At 38.2% G+C, this 19,862-nt stretch overlaps 1 protein-coding gene across 1 annotated transcript in view; it reads left to right on the top strand.

The window, feature by feature from the left end:
* Nucleotides 1–975: 975 nt before the first annotated feature.
* LOC115631278 (protein Wnt-4) overlaps nt 976–19,862 on the top strand; it is a 39,649-nt gene continuing 20,762 nt past the window's right edge. The window contains exons 1-3 of the mRNA XM_030527992.1: nt 976–1,112; nt 1,209–1,619; nt 15,942–15,944. Coding sequence (XP_030383852.1) covers nt 976–1,112; nt 1,209–1,619; nt 15,942–15,944 — 551 coding nt within the window. The remainder of the gene's footprint in view (nt 1,113–1,208; nt 1,620–15,941; nt 15,945–19,862) is intronic.

Here is a 19,862-nt window from a genome sequence, read left to right as displayed (position 1 = left end):
CGATCGCTGCGGCCTTTTGATGTTCAGCCACAGCAGCAGCAGCAGCGCGCAAATCAAAAGGCCAAGTCAGAAGCAGAATTTTTAACTGAATATCGAAGAGAAGAGGAAAAAAAAATAAAAGGAAAATCGTTTATATTGTCTGCCTCGCGCTAAACGCTTCCAGGAACTAGGCAGCAATTACAACAAAAAGTGCTAAGCAAATAAATCAACTCTATTCGATTGAAGTGTATATTTGAAACACAATTATGTGGCATGTGAGCCAAAAATATAACCAATCGTTTGAAGTGCGGCCTTTCAAATGAAAATAAATCCAAAATTTTACCGCAAATAATAATAGTATTTCAAAACAACAAAACAAAAAATACGCTAAAATGTAAAACGCTGCCAGAATTGTGTGTGAAACAACAACAACAACAACAAAATATCAAACGAAAAGTATTAAGCAGTCCAAAATAGTAGGTTGAAAAAAGCAAGATATTCGGAAAAAATATCAGTCAACAATTTTAACGAAATCTACCATTAATATCAATTTTAAATTAAATTTAAACTACAATAAATATCAATAAAACTAGCATTTAAATAACGAATACATAATCTCACAAAATAAAACAAAACAAAAACAACAAAAGCAAAAAGCAACAACAAAGTAGAAATAAAAACAGCCAGCAACGTTTTTCAATAGCTTTTTTATAAAATCAAGTAAACGTAAATTTAAACAAAAGAATAATTTTAAAAATATTAATAATTAGAACTTAGCACTTAGTAATTTATTAACAACAAAGTACTTACAACAACATACATATATCAACAACAACAACAACAACAAGCATACGACAAACAAACAACGCCAAAAAGTAGACTATAGTAGACTATATAGAGTGCAAGCGCTTATCTGCAAATCGAATCAGAAGACCGATAAGAAATAGAACAACAACAACAACAACAATATAACCAAGAGCAACAATGCTGAGAATTATGAAAATCGTGTTGTTGTTGCTGCTCAGTCTCAGCTACAATCTGCATCAATTGGCAGCCGATGAGCTGCTGCCCAATCTAGGCGGCGGCAGTTTGGCATCATCGGGCACTCTGGAGAGCAGCCAAGTCCTCGGTCAGCACAACCACAACCACAATATCAATCACAATCACAACATCAACCACAACAACAACAACAACAACAACAATAACATCAACAATGTCAATCTGAACAGCACGCTGCTCAATACGTTGCTCAATGGTGGCGGCAATGTTGGCGGCCTTGGAGGCAGCCCCATGGGCGGAGTTGGAGTTGGCACAGCAATGAACACACTGGGCGGTCTGGGCGGCAACTTGGGCGGTGGTTCGGGCACCGGCACAGTCCCTGTTGCTGCGCCCCCAAACCCCAACCCAATGGTGGGCTCCATGCACGGACATGGACACGGCCATGGACATGGACACGCCTTGGCCGGCCTGGCCAATCTGGGCATCATTGTGCCGGGCAGCAAAGGCTTGCCGGGCATGCTGCAGGGAGCGACTGGCGGCCACGGCTATGGCGGCACCATGCTCAGTGGCAGCCCTGGCATTGGCGCTGGAGTAGGCGGCGGAGGCATTGGAGGCGGCACCGATATGCAGCACCCTTACTAGTGAGTAATTCCTACATCTATCTACCATACCATATCTATAGATGCGCTTAATTGAAGCTGCAAAGAAATCTCATCAATTGACGGACACGATCTTGTCAGTCAGTGCTCAAGTAGCGGCGACAGTGGCGCGTTTTATGCGCGTTTTCATGGCGATTATTTGTGGTGCGGGGCAATTGAGTTGCTGACATGACTGCTTGACTGCAGATTGAACCATTCGGGAATTAAGTGATGCGTTTTTTTTATGCTCGTAGTTTTTCTTCTCTTTTTTTTAATTTGTGCAGAGCTGGTAACATTATTAACTGCAATTGGCTTGTGGCCAGCTGAGGGCGAGTTTTCTTTCTTTTTTTTCCACTTTCCTCCTTTTATTTGTGTTGCAAGAGGGAAAATTCTAGACTTTTCCGTTCCGTACTGATAAGCATTTTTTTCTAGAGTCTTTAAGATTAATTCTATATTGAATCGGGAATGGGAAATACTTGTGTATAATATGAGAACTAATATATATAAGATTGCAAATTAAGAACTCTTTTGCATTCCTTACTGAAATTTGAAATTGCTTTTGAAAGATTATATTTTCTTCAAGATTTGATCTAAATATTATAAATATATGACAGTCACGTCAATTTCTTTAACTTCAAGTGTTTTTAAAAAATAATATAGTATTTAAAAAACTAAATGCATTTCTTCTCTATTGAAAAAAAAAAAATATTGATAATGTTGATGAAATGGTTTTGTTATGAAAAAGTTCTCTATTTCTGCACATTTTCTATATTATTGCGATTAGTTAGTAATTGGTAAACAAATACCAAAACAACTATTTTTATTTACTCTTGCTACTCCGGCAGTTGTAATAAGCGTTCTTAAAGCTGTTTTGCTCTCAATGGCATTCTAAAACGGCAGTTTAAAGGTTGGGTGGCCTGGATGGATGGCCTAGTTCATAAGTTTGCGAAATTATTGCTGCTCTTCCTGCTTAAAACCTAACAGGAGGGTTGGCTACCTTTTGAAAAAATGCGTTAGGTGTATAAGAATTCATAAATAGAGTCCCAAAAGTGTTGGAGAAGAATCACACCAACCAAGCAGTTCTTCTCCTGTATCCGGGCTATATTTTTCAAAGAGGATAGGCATCCTGGCTGATCGGCCGGACGAGTAAACAAACGCCATTGGCAGAGAATGTCACTATAGAAGAGTTCGGTTAAATATCAATTTTCTGGAGTTAGTTTTGGCAACTTTATGGACCTTAAGTCGGGCATTAGTTTACTTTTATTTTATTTTTTCATTTATAAGTTGATTATAATTAAATCAGCTATTGCTGCTTTAACGGAGCCACCGTTAAAGTGTTTTATATGTGAAGCACACATAGAGGCTGCGTTTTAAATTTAATCTTACAAATAGTATATATAATTATGCTCTTGTTTGTGTATCTTCGGCAAAGCCATAGGTGAGCATTCTGCGAGGGAAGGGTAATGCTTTTGAAGTCAGCTAAATTTTTTTTTTTAATAAAACATTTTAGGATAAGAGTTAAGAGCTTGGATACGAGTTACGCAGGGAAAAGCACGGAGGAAGGTTTTGTTTTTTTAATTCGTCATAAAAGTTGAATTTTTGAATTAATATATTTTAATTGAGTATTAAACCTTAAAATGGCTTTAATGAAATACCTTCTTTGACTAGCGAATAGAAGTTTGGTGTTTTCGTAAAAATTTATTTTTATTATTATTTAAATTAAAAATTTAATGGTGCCTGCCTTGCCAAACAAATCTGATATAATTATTAACTTTAATTAATAATAATTTAATTATTTATTTGCACTTAGCCATTACATTCAAACGATGTTTTCTTTAAAATTATGTTTTATTTGTCACAATTTTAAAAAGGTATAAGTATAGTATATGTTTAATAAATTGCTGAATAATGTACAAAAACATTTTTTACACATATTCAACTGCAACATTATGCCAAACGAACACTTAGCTTTTTTATTAAAATTAAATAATTTTAGCACGCAGTCAGCTTTAACTTGTATGTTTTCACTCTTCCAATAACTCTTAAGCGGATTCTAGGAAGCTTCAATTGGTCAGCATTAGCTTCAAGAATTAATCAGTTCCGAGTATTATCAATTGATTGTTTACTTTCGCCATAAGCTGCTTGTTTTATTTTGCTCAACTTATCTTGCTTAAACTTTGTTGTCAACGCCTCCAAACGCAACTCAGCAACTCGCAATTGTTTATGCCGCAGAAGTCAACTGTCAACTCTGTGGCAGTTGGCAGTTGGCAGCTGGAAGCTGGCAGCCTGATCTTGGCAAAGTATTTGCCATGTAAATAAATAGTTCGACAAAATATGCAACAGTCTGGCCCTCCTACTTGCACGCCACTTCGTCTTCGTCCCCGCTCTCCTCCTGGCTTTGCTGCTGTGGCATGCAGACGACGTTGGCTAATCAGTAAAGACGACTGAGCGACGCAGTCTGCTGACAAATGCAACATAAATCTCGACCGGCATCAGCATCGCTCCACAGACAATGGAGTTTTGGGGCCCCCCAGCAGCAGCTGAGGCTGAGACTGAGACTTTTAAACAATAAAGTAAAATTATTTATTTTTGTTTCGCTTTTTGCGCCCGTCAGGCAAACATTTTTACTGTGGGCGAGCTCGTTGGTGGGCGCGGGGAGAGCCAATAGGGCCAATGGGTTCCAACCTGCCGCCTGCCGCCTGCTGCCTGCCAGTTGTCAAAATCTGCTAGCCGCCTTTTTTATGATTATTAGCAAAAGCAGCAGCGACGGCGACGACGGCGGCAGCGCGTAAATTTTACTTACACTTCACATTAATTTCCCACAGCCACACAGACCTGTGGGCTTTGGCTCTCACACTCTGCCGCCCTCCTCCACATCGACGCATTGTGGTTCGACTTCAGCAACGGTTATTATTTGTCATTACAACCACCCACCAGCAGCAGCGGAATATCCTGCACATCCTGGACAGCGCCCCGGGGGAAAATGCAGTCGCAATTTTCATTATAAAATCCAAGTCCAAATGGGCGCTCGCTGCCAGTCTTTGTTTTACTTTTTATTTCCCCCACCAGCACCCCCGGCCAGCAACTACCTTTTGCATATGCCAAATGGGGTAGAAAGTGTTTCATGCATTGACCCAAGCGCCAGACAAATCGATAGGCACAATGCAGAGCTGTAACAAGGCGCCCATTAGTCGCCAAGCCGGACGGCCAGTTAGCCAAGTTACTCAAAGCCGGACGGCCAGTTACGACCCGGCTAGTTGGATCCGCTTGATTACAATTAATCGGCTTATTTGCCGGAGCCATTTGACGTTTGCTCGCTGCTCTCTGCTCACATGTGTTCACTTCTTCAGTTCTTCAGTTGTTCAGTTGCTCACTTATTGGCAAAGTGCGACTTTATTGATTGCGAATGTCAACGGAAATCGCTGGCAGTTCACAGCAGCTGCCGCTTAGCCAGGCAGCTGCAACTGTTGCAAGTGGCCAAGAGCGCTACGAGAAGCTTCAACAGATACGGGGGAGGGGAGTGAGGAAGCGACTGCACCCGTAGTTTGGTTTGACTTGCAATGACATCAGTGATTCCACACTTACCATATACAAACGAAAGCTTTTCAGCTCTCCTTTGCGATGCTCAAACACTATTTGAGATTAAAGATTATTAAGAAATGTTCTTTTATGGATTATTTGAGGATATTCCCCATAAAATTGAATAAAACAAATGTAGAAAGTCTAGGCATATGCTCTTGTCAAAGGGGCTTTCAAGCTACTGTTCCTTCAATCCTTAATGTCTATAAATACTACACTGATAAATATAATTCCTAAATTTAGCAGAATTAAGAAATGCAGAAGAGCGTTTAAAATCGCTTAGAAATTGAGGGACTAGTAATCTCCAAACTTCTAACAAAATGGTACCCATGGCAGAAGCCTAATAGTACATCTAATTTTGTTTTTACACAGTAGATTGGTTCGAGAAAAAGTTGTTTACAAAAAATCGTGTAAAAATATATATTGATCATATGTTATTTTGAATCGTGCTAAATGGAATAAAATCGTGCAACCATATATAACATTTTTAATTTTCAAACCGTGTTTAACCAAAAAACAGAGTTAGGTGTATTTGTATAAATAATTAAAAATAGCTAAATTTTGATTCAAAAAAACCAACGTCGATGCTTCTGTTTCTAAGTTTAGGAACTACTGAAAAGTTTCGGATAGGCATTCTGTTTACCAACTTATAATAATTTCAGACAAATATCAAGAAGCTAATTCCTAAAAGCAACATGTGTGCTATAAAATTGTATTTATTTATTATTAGTTCCTAGTGTAAGAAAGATTCTTATAAATGAATGCACTAGTCACAAACATACTAGAAAAATGTAAAGCAATTATTGCCAAAAATTCGTATCATAAGGATATTTATTAATAGTGGGATTGCAAACAAATTGGCCAGAATGGCTTAGGGCCTTCTCTCATTTTTTCAGAACAGAAGGACCTACATATGTTGGCCACAGAATTTAAATGAAAATACAAACAGCAGCTCAGACATGTTTTTAGCAAAGTGGAGTAAACGACTGGTGGGCCGTTATATATTATATACAGCTAATTCTGTTTTTACACGGTCTTTTTTAAACGATTTTGACATAACCTGGTTTGAAAATAAAAGTTTCATATATATTTCTTTTGAGATAAGGAACCAATCACTTATTTTTGTATATTATTAATGTCTTTTTTTACACGGTTCTTTCTTCAATCAATTTACAAAACAGAATTAGGTATATTCTCAAATTCCTGAGCTTAGCTTGTTAAGAAAAGGAGATGACTTGATAATGTAGAATATATTATTTGATATACGAGCATGTTTGTATGAAGAACCGGATGATTGAAGTGCTTAGGACTCTAATCAAGAATAATAAAAACTGCACTGTGTAGAGGGATTTTTTGCAGGCTAGTGCATGCATGAAGACTTCATTTAATATTAGAGGGAAGTTTAAGTTCTTAGAACTCCACTATCTACATACCTTTTGTATGAAATGAACTACTTCAATTCCTACTTTAATTCCTGCTTTGGTTCTATTAATAGATAGTAGTAGACGATTGTCCACAATACTGCTGTATTATTCTATTTGTTTTGTACGCACAGTAAAGTAAACAGCCCCACCTATTAGATGAAGGCTCGACACACTTCAACACCTGCTTAAACAGTTCGCTCACCAGAGACAAATGCAATCCGACCAACATGTAAATACACACACACACACTCGATATGTCTGTTTGCACAATCAATGGACAAAAGCTGATTAGGGGATGTAATGAAAATTTAATAATTGCCATCGTCAGGACACTCGATGAAGCGCGCCAGCCCCCAGTACTGCCCGACCCATACTGGTACCCTTCCATATCTTCCATATTCCGGCAGGCGCAATTAATCTCAACGCACGTAGTGTGCGGGGTTGTGTTGTGTGTGTGTGTGTGTGTGTGTGTGTAATACAAGACACTCCTGTTCTGTTCCGGAGCCGTGCCCGAAAAGCAAATACCCAAGAGTTCGGAAAAAGTAGAAGCAGAGCAGGAGAGGGGAGGGGTGGGGAGGGGGGTAGTGAGGAAAAAAAAAATGACAAACCAAAATGCGGCAGGGGGGTTGGTTTCAATTTCAGTTTTGAAAGCCCAAGCAAAAGGCAAATAATGTAATAATGTTTGACAGTCCGAGCAGACTTGCTGCTGCTTCATCTTCTTCTTCTTCTTGTTCTACAACTTCTTCTTCCCCTAAACAGCCTCTCAGAGCAATCCATGACGTCTGTTGTTTTGTTAACAGACATTTATGACATTATACGACGCAGAATTATGTTGTTACAGGGTAACAAAGCCACCAACAACCCCAACCCTTTTATTTGTCCTGACTGTGATTTCATTTGCCTTACAAGCGCAAAAATCTGTTTAATTGTGCGTAAGACGTCCTTACCCTTACCCCTTACTTCTAATGCTTTGTTAAGTCAAATATTTGTCAAACAGTAATTAAAACTTACTTACCGTTGCTTTGGTGAGTTCTCAAGGCGCCGCTTCATCACATTCCTCTTGCCTCTTCTTCTTCTTCTTCTTCTTCTGCTTCTTGGCTCCTGCGCCTGGTGGTGTCGTTTGCTTGCGAGGCCATGTCGGGCTCCGGGTCGTTTCTTTTATGTGCGCACCGCCAGAACAAAAGACCAACTTAAACAGAACTACGACTCCTATTGTGGCAAAAGGAAAACTTCTTCTACTTGTAGTTGTCTGCACCGAGTGCGGAAACATAAAAATGTTAATTTTCAACGTGCAGTCGCAATGGCAAGGAAAAGCCGTACCCCAGAAATTATGATAGCGTCCGGTTGCTCGGCGACAATAAGAACAACAACAACAACATCACAATCACCATCAGCAACATCTCTCGCAATTGACGATAACGATTATGTTCAAAGTTTTTCTTTAATTTTTTTTTTTTTTTTTTGGTTGACACAAAATTAAAAGTATCCCAAAGAAAAGAAAAGCCAGCAATATTTTGGTTGCTGCAACATCAGTGGCAGAAGCAGAAGCAGCAGCAACAGCAGCCGCACCATGTGGCACCACCAAAAATTTATTTGTCTCCAGAAACAGCAAGCGGTACCATCAACGACAATGAAGACAACGACCACCTTGCTGGGGAGGAGCTGGAGTTAAAGCTGGGACTGAGCCTGGACAGCCATTGCCGACTGGAACTGCCCTTTGTGTTGCCTTTTTTTCTTGCAGAATAAAATTGCAGGCATTAAGTTTTTTCAACTTATTGTTGTCGCAATTTTTGTTTTTTGTATTTGTGTGTTAAGTTTAAAACGAGAATAGGGCATGTCCTATTGCGAATGCGGTTGCTGACAATCAGCTTCTTCAAATCGGAACAGCTTCGACTTATTTCTGATGATATTGAAAAAGGAGAATTGCTTTTTCAATAAGCAAAATCTTTCATGTTTATCAAATCAATGGTTAAGACATCATTTTGATTTCAATCGTTTATTGTTCCTTTAACAATCTCTTGAAACAAAATCTTACATATTTTTCCAATCATGTTGATTATTAATGAATTCATTTATAAATCATCCACTTAAGACACTATTTTCATCTTAATTGTGTGAAGATATTTTCCACAGAAAAGCTCATTTAAGACAGTTTTAAAGTCCAGTTTAGATATTAATTTCATAGATACAAATCTCAATCTTTCTAGGGTATATAGCAACCAAAAATTTTCATACAAATTTCATATTTACTTTTATGTTTAATATTTCTGATTTTTTGACATCTTTTGTCCACGATTTTCAATTTGATATAGGAAGCTGAAATCTCATGGCGTTTATAAAATATTACATTTTTGAATTCAATCAAATTGGTTTAAAAATTGGTATAAAGTTTAGAATTATTGGGAGCCAATGTGAGTGCCTAATTATGCCTAACAAATGAAGATTGCATAATTCCATAATTTTAATCGACGACTTCAGATCCACTTATTCGAATAAATGATTCTAATAGGAAATCGTTTTGATTAATTCGGTAAAAACAATACTCGATGGTGTAGTAATAATTTCAATACTTTAAGTCTATAATGAAAGGTTTAGAAGATCATTTAAGGTATTTTAAAATATCCGAAATCTGCCCAGGGTACTCCAATCAAATCAGCTTATTCAAATTAGAGATGCTCTTCAATGTTGGGAATTCATTAATAATTTCATAATTCCATATAATGGATGCCTTCACAAACCTTACCAAGTGGTTGTTATGATATTGAAATGCGATAAATGAAACTGAATTCTATTCACAAAATGATTGATTTAAAAATCAAATGAAAATGTGATAAAATAGTTTATTGGCCAATGCATTGGCAGATGTCTTCAGATATTTTTTATGTACTCGTAACTATAGTTCATTCAAGTTTCGGTGTTGGCTCGCATTTAAGTACTTTGTCTAGCATTTACTTGGCTAACAATTTGCCTGCCATTTGCCATTTGAACTTTTTAATTTTGTCGTTTGATGGCTGAGTTTTATGTGCAGCCATTTCCGTTGCTGTGGTTTTGTCTTAATGATAAACTGGGGTTCAGCGCTCAGAGTTTTCAGCATTCAGTGTCCTTTGTTGCGCCCCTAGACTTTCGGCGAAAGCTGCCGGCCATAAAAGTTGACAGCAATAGCACCGAGGAAAACGGAAAAGAGAATATTTAGGGAACCTTATATAGAGATGAAGACATAAATTGGCCGTGATGGATCCAATAAAATGCCAGCACAGACACGATTAACGGCTCTGCTCCTAAGGAGGGTTGTTGTAGAAACTGTTCCCATGACATGAAAATGCATTTTCATGCAAGCGCTTTGTGCGCGTGTATGTTGCACGAAAAGTGTGTAAAATCGAAATGAGTTACACAAATCAAATGTGTGATAAAAGATACTATTGGAGAAAACGTTGTTGTTTTTCTTTGTATACATTATATTAAGGCGGCTGGCCATAAAGCGAGGCAAACAAAAATTGTTAAAGGTGTAAAAAGTAAAGCAAGCGCAAGAGTTTCGTCTGCCAAGTGGCTGCAGAGACGTCTGCCTCTCTCCGTTTCCCTGCCTGCCAGCCAGCCAGCCAGCCAACACCCGCAACAAATCGACTTGCAGCTGATGATGCCATTGATGGCTTTCATTTCTTGGAGTTGTGCCGCAACGGCAGCGTCTCTAAAAGCGTGCGTCGCTGCCAATGCTGCTGTTACGGCTGATGGCTTTGGCTTTGGCTTTCGAGCTGCCCGGCCGTCTGCCTTTGATCTTGCTGTTGTCTGCTTGACAACCAGGAGCTCTCTATGGCTACGCCTAGCAAAAGTTTTTGCTGCCACTGCTGGTGCTGTTGGCAGCGCATTGAGGAAGTTGCATCAAAGGCAAATATTGTAGTAAGACCTTGAAGTTTGGACCTTGAGGCATACACTTCAAAGAGATCAAAGGCACGGCAGTTTAACTTAAGCAACTGCACATCACATTCACATTCACATCCACATCCAAAACCACATCCTTCTAAACGGTTTAACCTACAAAGCACATTTCTCATCCAAATGTTGCCCAACTCTGTAGCAACATGTTGCTAAGAGGCCGCCGCTCGAGTGCACCTTCGGGCATTGGGGAAGAGATGCTGTTGAAGCCGCTTAGACTGCTGCTGCCAAGCCTTGCACTTGATGCCAACACCACCACTAACTGGGTTCGGAATTTGTGCGTCGCTGTTGCCGCCTTTGTCGGTATTTTGCAACAGCAATAGGGAGCCAGGCACAGTGTGGCACAGGACTTTGTTCAATTCAATTAAACACCATGCTTATGTACTATAATTTTTGAAAGAATAATTGAAACTATTCACAGTATTCTAAAAGAAAAATATCGACGCTCAATTGTTTTCTTTTTAGGAATATACTTGCGTTTTTCTTCGATTCTATAATTTTAAAATATTACCAATATAATAATAACTAATACTCGAATTGTGATTTTATTTCCACTCTTTTCTGATTCATTAACATTCAATGGAGCCTGGCAGACTTAACGAGCTAACAGAAATCCCACAATGTGCGTTCGTTCCTGAGTATAAGACTCGTTTCGAATCACGGCGCTTACCATATCGTATAAAGCATGATTTCAAAATTACATGCAGTTTAAAATTTCTGTAAGAGTTGGTCTCTTATCTAAAAAATCTAAAAGGGTCGTGTTATTGCCAAACCTTAAATTTTAAAAATTTAAAATAAATTTAATAAAATTAAACACCTACAATCAATTAACTATAAATAAGGATTTTTTTTACCTGAAGTAGTTTATTTGATAAATAGGCTTGTGTTTGTTTAAAATAACTGACAAATGTTTAAATGGATTTCCACACACGTCTTGGCATCTTTTTGCTTCTGAGATCTTCTGCTATACACGATTTTTATTCATGACTCCCCTTGCCTAACGATTCAAGTCTCCTTCTGGTACTTATCCACCTTTATTTACCTATTGACTGGGCTGCCCATATCAGTATTAACATCTGAAGCAGATTTCTGGGATTTTCATATATATTTTCCATTATTTTATTTTTCAATAAATATTTTTCATGTTTAATTCTTTGCTGTAAAGAAACGACTTCTGAAACAAATCAATTGTTTGAAACTTTGTTGCATTTAACTACATTTTCAAAATTCTGTTACCAACATGTCTTAAGTATGACCTATTATGTGTTGTAGATCTTTGTAGATCGAGTGATCGCCAGAAATTTTAAATTCGATAAAAAGAGCAGCAAGGTTTAAACTACTATACCCAGTGTCTCTTTGGATATAGGGTATAAAAAATATACTTACAATAACCGGAAATGAAATGTTTAAGCTTTAAAGATAACAAGACAAAATTATTTTAGCTTGAATTCTAATATATATATAGTATATACTATATATCACATTTCTTAAGTTTAAAATACTGCGACATTTCAAATAAAGCACTGCAATTTTAAAATAGTGCATCCTTTTTAAAATTCCTGTGCCAAGTTTCACTCACAACGGGTCAATTATAATCTATTCTTAGTTTTCTTGGTAAGATCGAGAAGCTTTACCAACTATTTACTACTTTTTATTGCCCATGCAGGAGAGGAAGCTTATCAGCTTATCAGCTTTTCAACATTCGTATTTTGTGGTATAGATTTAAACTTAATTTAATAAGTGTGTATTTTACAGAGAAAGGATTTAACAGATTCTATGTATTCCACCCCAACCTCATGCCATACTTCCGTTTGCATATCAAATATTAAAAAACTGTCTTGTATTTACTTGTATATCCAGAAATGGTCTGTTTCATGGATTGATTTGCTTTTGAGTTCAAGTTAAGCAAACTCTTCTTTTTTAATAAATAAGTTAAACTCCATTTAAATATTCGAAATCATTTAGAGTGCTTTCTCGGAAATATGACTTAATATGTCAATTGTGTGCTGCTGCTGGGGAAATCCCACAATCTTGAGCTGAGAGCACAGTGTGCGTTGCAGCAGCGAGGAGGGGCAGGGCCGGGAGCCTGGCGAGCCACGCTTATTCCGCTTTGATGTAGCGCTCATTGTTGTTGTTGTTGTTGTTGTTGCTGTTGACATAATTGGACTTTTGGTTGGCTGTTTGTTGGTGGCATCGGCATCGCCCGGCTAGGTGGCTTGGTGGTTTCGTGGCTTGGTGGCTTGGTGGTTGTCACGGCCCAACACTCACTTTGCGGTACTTTCAGAGGCTCGCGCACATAATTTGCGCAAATTAGCGACAACTGGAGAGGAGTCGCTGCGTCTCGGAGTTTCTGGCGCGGCACGCCGCAGCACGTCTTTAAGCCTAATTGATGCTCGAGTCTAATGCCAGAGCCGGCCTGGCCTGGGCCAACTCTCTGGCTTTATTTGCCTTTTCAAGCCTTCATGCCTTTCATCTCTGGTGCTTCAAAGGTGTGACCATACGGCGCACTTGTTGTGAAGTTTTCTTTTTCAAATTGTTTTTCATTTTTGTTTTCTACGCACTCTGGCGTAGGTGTTAATGTGCTTCTTTCATTTTGTTTGAGAGGGCTGTGTCTGAGCTGTCTGGCCATTATCATTAAACAAGTTATGCGAGTGAGTTAGGGGCGTGGCTTTGCTGTGGTCTCGCCGTGCTTAGATGGCGGCGCACAGTCAAACGATCGATATAAATTGGCAATTTGACCCTGGAAAGCAGGCAGCTAGCTGCCAGTCAGCTGCCAACAAAGGCGACGACACAAAAGTGCCGCAGAAATACGCAGACAACAAAAACCGTTATGGAAATGAGCGCGAGGCGAGACGAGGCGAGGAGATGCAAGCTCGCCTGGTATTTTAATTCAATTTGTTGTAAGTGATATATGTATTGTACATTAAATGAGGCATGCACCAAATGTGTGGAGACCGTCAATAAATGCTGAAGATTCAGTTGGGGATATTGAGTGACGAGATTCCAACAACAATACGCAATGTTTTCTCATTTGGCAAAGCTGATGTGAACTCGGGGAGGAAATAGAAAAGTAACATTATTATAGCTAGAAAGTGCTGAATTTTTTCTAGATATAGGAACAATTTATACAACAACTTCCAAAGACTCGATTGTATTTATTGCCTTTGCTAGCAATTCGAATATTAAAATTCTGCAGCGCTAACAATCAAAAATATTGAGAACCATAGTTAATGCTAATTTTTATGTTTCAACAACATACAGCAAGAGTTAAGAATTTAGTTAATTTAGTAAAAAATACATTGATAGACTACACAACCAAGAAAATAAACTGGCCTTAAATCTAAAGAATACACATTCTCGACTAACATTGACTGTCGACATAGGAGGAAAATATATAAAAATTAAAAAAAAACATCTCATAAGTTAAAAAATCCTACAAAGAAAAACGTAACAGAGAGTTCTTCTCTCTGAAAGGTAATCTTAAAAGGTAATTTGAAAAAGAAAAAAAAATTTAAAAAAAAATAATTCGGATCTCAGACCCGGTGGTGGAATATTTTTTAGAGGATACATAGAAATTTTTGCTTATTTTAGTTTAATTTAATTTTATTCTACTTAGACGATTAAAATAAATTGAATTTATTCTATATTGAAAGGAGGGTTAGAAGAGGTGTCCGTTAATGGAGTTTTCACTGTATATCGAAATGCGTGTGCTTCCTGTTAGTCTCTTCAGCTTAGCACATACGCCCCTAGGAGGTCAAAAGTGCACGCAATGTAGCAGCCACTTGAATGCATCTAAGCTTCTAATTAGCTGGCACCCACTTGCAACCTCACAGCAACCTCACAGTTTGCGCCACAAATATCCACTTGAAAGAGCGCAAGCAAGATGATTCACTCCCATATATACTACTTCCTCCTTGAGGCGCATTTCAAGAGCAAATGCTACACGCCTCAGAAAGCGCCACACCAGCGACATGTGACGGACCTTGAGGATGATGCCAGCACAGACATGAAATGTCAGACCGCGTCTGCCCAGACACACTCACAGCCGCCACGTCCCACGTCACGGACCTCCCAAAGCCGTCTGCCGATGATTGACTGAAATGCATTCGAGCTGATCGGCCTGTTGATGGATGATGGGCGTGGTCGGACAGGGGCGGGGACAGGGGCAGGGGCAGAGACAGGAGCTGCACATTCAAAGTCAAAGCGAAATCGCGGCCAAAATTAAATGAAATTAACACGCGTTTAATGTCAAACCCCCCCTCTAGGGTGGGGCGATTCACCTGCCACCCGCACACACACACACACACACACACACACACACGCACACACACTCCACCATTTGTGGATACCACCGCAGCGCTTCTTTCTTTCTGTTTACTTAATGACGTTTATGTGTCTTGTGTCATTTGTCGGTACAGAGGCGGCATATCTGCAGCGCTTCGGCGGCTGTCATAAAGCGTTTTGATTAAAGCGAATGTGCCGCCAACATCGACGCCGACGCCAACGCCGACGCTGACAGCAACGTCGACTGCGACTGCAAGGCCCCAAAACTAGCAGCTGGCTAGCAGGCGGCGTTCGCTCTCTTTTTTTTTAATTCCAATTAAAATGCAGTCGCACTCGTCATCGTCCTGCTGTGCCGCGAGCGCTGAAAAAACATTTATTTTCGGAAATCGAAAAGCCAGAGGAGCCCACAACCCATACGTACTACGACTATAGACTATAGGCTATAGAAAGGGGGTACGAGCAGTCGGCAACCGCCGAAAGTGAGAGTGAGCCATGACAGGGCAGCAAGGCAGCAAGGCAGCGAGCAAAGAAATGCCAAATACTTGTACCAATCGAGGAAATATGCTGACGCTAGTCGGTCGCACTGCAAATACCCTAATCGAATATAAATCGCTTATTGATAGTTTAAAGCTGTCGTTATGAAAATCTTTTCAAAGCATAAACGATTTCATGACTATTGTACTTGAAAATCTAGTATCTGAAGATCTAAAAGAACAACAATTGGTAATAAGAATAATTTAGTAGAGAGGGACAAGATTTCTTAATAATAAATAAATTATTAAATTAATTAAACATAACTTATACACTAGAAAAATCATTATCTGATTTAAAACAACAACAATGGCAATTCCTTAGATATGAGAGACAAGAAATTATATAGTTATAAATATATTTGTCATAATAGCAATAAACTGAACAACAAATCATTCATATTTTAATTAAAGTCTGGAAGAAATGGTTGGTTATTATGGATATAAACCCCTTAACTTTGCTTCTAAAATGAAAACTGAAATTATTTGTTTTATATATATGAAAGATTTCAACGCTGTTCGTTTTAAAATATTCAATTGATTTTTTATTATTCTTTAAAATCTATATTTAGAAACAGTAAGTTATTTACAAACAATTTATATTTATTATCATTCTATGTTAAAAAAACACCATTATGTGAGAAAAGCTCGTCATTAACTACTCGTTTTAATTATGTCATAGGGTCTACTTCCAATTTATGGTATATTTTTTCAGTATTAATTCAAAATAGTTATTGCTCATTTCATATTTATAATATTTTTATATTAATTTAAATTGGTTTTTCAAAACTTTGTATTTATGGCCGACGGCATAAGTTTTGATCATTAGACGATGTGTCAGCTCGATTCTAGCAAAAATATATCCCCAACATTAAGCAAAAAAGAAGCGCCCATTTCTTCAAAAATAAATCAAATTATTCATTAACCAGAATTCACTGACAAACTTCTATTGGAGAATATCTACATATGTACCCAGCTTTGCCAAAGAGTCGCTCCGATTCAGGTTCAATCAGCAATTTAATTCATCGTATAACACTTTCAGTATTCCAAAGCAATAATTTTAAATATTAATTAATATAATTATATATAAAAATTCGCCATCTACTACAGATCAGGAAGGCATTATTCAACTTATTCTTTTTTTCATCTAAAGTCTTTATATAGTTGCATTTATAAATATTGTTGGGGTGAATAAAAAATTTAAGAATTGAAAAAAAAGAGCTTGCAACAAAGTGAGGTAAGTTTAAATATTTGTCCACTTGTTTTGTAGTTTTTCAGAATCCACTTGGGTCGGTCGAAAATATAGTCAAATTGCAAAATCTATAGCAAATCAATGCTCGAAATATCGTTACCTAAACTTTAAGAAATAATAAGTAGAACAATCAAGATTAAATTAAATCGTTCCTCAAGCTATACCCTAACATATGCTATATGCGCTTGATACTCTAGTTTATTTGATCATTTGATTCTGTGTAACGAATAGCTGATGATGCCACATTTAAGGGTATTTGGAGGAGGGAAAGTGCCAAACAGCGGCGTCGGCACAAATTCTTTGTAATTAGTATTAAAATGTTTTCCGCTACATTTTCACTTGACTCTTTTTTTTAATGTTTTTTGTTTTGCTTCTGCCGCCGACTTTGTTGTGCCTCCCTGGGCATTGGGCTACACATGTACGGGCAGAATGCAGATTCGGTCGCAGTCGCAGTCACAGTCACTCACTCATTCAGTTAGTCAGTCAGTCAGTCAATTTGTCTATGCGCCCGAGGGCTCGATTGCTGACTGCTGACTGCTGACTGCCGACTGGCTTCGACTCGAGCTGCTGCTGGCTTGCTTCGCGCATGATTGAAGGCAACATGTGTTTCGGAAATTATGCAAAATTGCCTCCTTGCCACTGCCACGGCCCCGGCCCCGGCCCCGGCCACAGCCAAGCCATAGCCATAGTCGGAGCTAGCCAGATAGCCAGCTAGGCATCCACGACTGCCACAACTGCCACGGCTGCCAGGCAGGCAGTCAGCCAAAGAGGCTGGCAGCCGAAAACAGTTCTTCCTATGAATGCGATTGCATTCAGTGCAGCTCCCGGCTGTCAAGCATCTCGCTCTCTCCCTCTCTCTCTCTCTCCATCGCTTTCTTGTCAACATTTTGCAGCTTTTGCATATTTCTCTGCTCATTATCATTTGTTTAGTTGCCGCCGCGCAGTTCATTTCATAAACAATTAATAATGCTTAAGCGCAACTTGGCGTTGACAGGCGCAGCCAGAAATGCCAACAAGAAATGCGACAACAACCCGCTGCTACTATATAGGGGATATAAGAGTACTCGCACTATATGTATATGCTGATCTAGGAATCTCTGGCGCGCCTATTTGGTCAATTTTTTGGTTGTTAGCCCATTTGTTTGGCTTAAGTTGCGTACAACGAACGGAAATGATTGCAACGCCAATGTTGTTGGACATGCCGGCAGCAACCGCAACAACAGCAGCATCCTCAACAGCAACAACAACAACAACTAAATTAAATGCCAAGCTTTGCCGACCAACAAAAAATGTTGTTGTATCAATTAGTTTGGTGAGAAGCTGAAAAAAAAAGACTTGGGTTTCATAATTTTAGAGCAATGGACTTTGGAGTTTACAGAAGGGCTTATCTGTTTTAGTGGGGTTATCTATAAATAAGATAAAAAAAGCTTTTCCTTTTAAAATAAAAGAGTTTAGCCATTCTGGCTTATTTGTGGCTTTTCTTTATGTTTTCGTGGAGTACTCTATAGTAAGACATCCACTAATAAGATCAAACAAGCTTTTCCTTTTAAAATTAAAGAGGCTTTTCTCTATATTTTAGTGGGCTACTCTATAGTAAGACTTCTACTAATAAGATCAAACAAACATTTCCTTTTAAAATAAAAAAGAAATAGCCCACAAAATAAGGAGAATTTTAAAAAGTTCCGCAGCTGCTCGCTGTTTGTGAAATTGAAAAATAAATTGGTTCCTTTCGAATGGAAATCTTTTTAGTTGTTATGAAAACTATTTGAGCGGAGACTATTAAAATAATTACAATTTTAACGACTTAATCAGGGCTAAGTGTGTTTGCAGACTCATTCAGGGACTCTCCTGGATTCCCAACCAACTGCTAAGAGTATATTGGCCAATAATTGAATTGATGAACTTTATAGCTTGAACACATTGTGGTAGCCCATGTGCTATATAAATCTGATGTTATGCAGCTGTGCATGAACTTGTTTTATCACCTCATAACACCAACAGCAACAACAACAATAGCAGCAACAAGAAGAAACAAGACTATGCCACAACAGGCCACAAGAAAATTCACGAAACATGCGTGGAACTCTGGACTGATTGAATGCCTTGCCAGCATTTGATTTGTTTAGAAAATAAAGCACACACACACACACAGACACTCATGTATATATGCATATGTACATATATGTATGTATAAATACTCGTATGTACGCGTATATACAAATATCAACAGCAACACCAACATTATCACAAACTGATGCCAAACTTTTCTGGATGCTGCCGCATTTGTTGCTGTTGTTGTTGTTGCCATGCCTCAATGGGCATGAATCACATTGCGGCGTTGCCGTTTAGCATTTAGACAGATGGGTGGTGGGTGTATGGCGCCAACTTGGCCCCGTTTATTGGGCGGGATTTGCTTAATTAGCACTCAGCGAAGAGCAACAACACACACACAATTGGAACTCACAAAGAATGCTGCCGCATTGAACTTGCAGCTGTTGAATGTGAATGAGTCTGTTGCAGGATGTGTGTGTGGCAGGGAATGTGCCACTTGTGCTAGAAATTCTAGAACTTAAATTAACTGCCGGCCTACATGCAAGTTAGAAAAGCATACTTAAAAGACAGCAACCAAGGCCATTCAGAGATACGCGTTTCTCTCTTAAGCTCGCCCTGTCGCTCTGCCGAGCGCACAGTGGGACAACTTGAGAATTTGGGTGGGCAAAAATATGGAAGTCGGACAGGCTTTTCACACAAGTTAAGCCTAAGTCTCAATATATTCAGATCCATAACGATATTAATAATTGTCCTTTTTAGGACAGATCTTAAATAAAGATTAAAAATAATAATAATAATAATAACGATATGCTAATAAAATTATATTCCTGAATATCTTAACAACCAAATAAGAACTTTTAAATTGTAGGAATACTCTCATTGGAAACTTATTCTAGGAAAACACAAATTGGTAATCGATAGCGATATTTTGTAACCAATAGTAATATTTATTAAATATTTATTAAAAAGTAATAGTAGTAATATTTATTAAATATTTATTAAATATTACTATCGTCTTTTAATCCGCAAATTGTAATATGAAAGAATTTTGGATCAATTTTAAAACTATTCAAATTCATTTATTTTGAAGTATATACATACATAGCTAGCTGATATTCTCAATATATATTACCGTTACTCCCCAAAAAGCCTTTTTAGAGACAATAGGTTGCAAATATAAAGCTGTAATGAATAA

Source organism: Scaptodrosophila lebanonensis, unplaced genomic scaffold (genome assembly GCF_003285725.1).
Source record: "Scaptodrosophila lebanonensis strain 11010-0011.00,11010-0021.00 unplaced genomic scaffold, SlebRS2 tig00001412-arrow-pilon, whole genome shotgun sequence".
NCBI classification, from domain to species: domain Eukaryota; kingdom Metazoa; phylum Arthropoda; class Insecta; order Diptera; family Drosophilidae; genus Scaptodrosophila; species Scaptodrosophila lebanonensis.
Note: the sequence above shows the minus strand (reverse complement) of the source record. Positions and strands in the feature narration are given on the sequence as shown.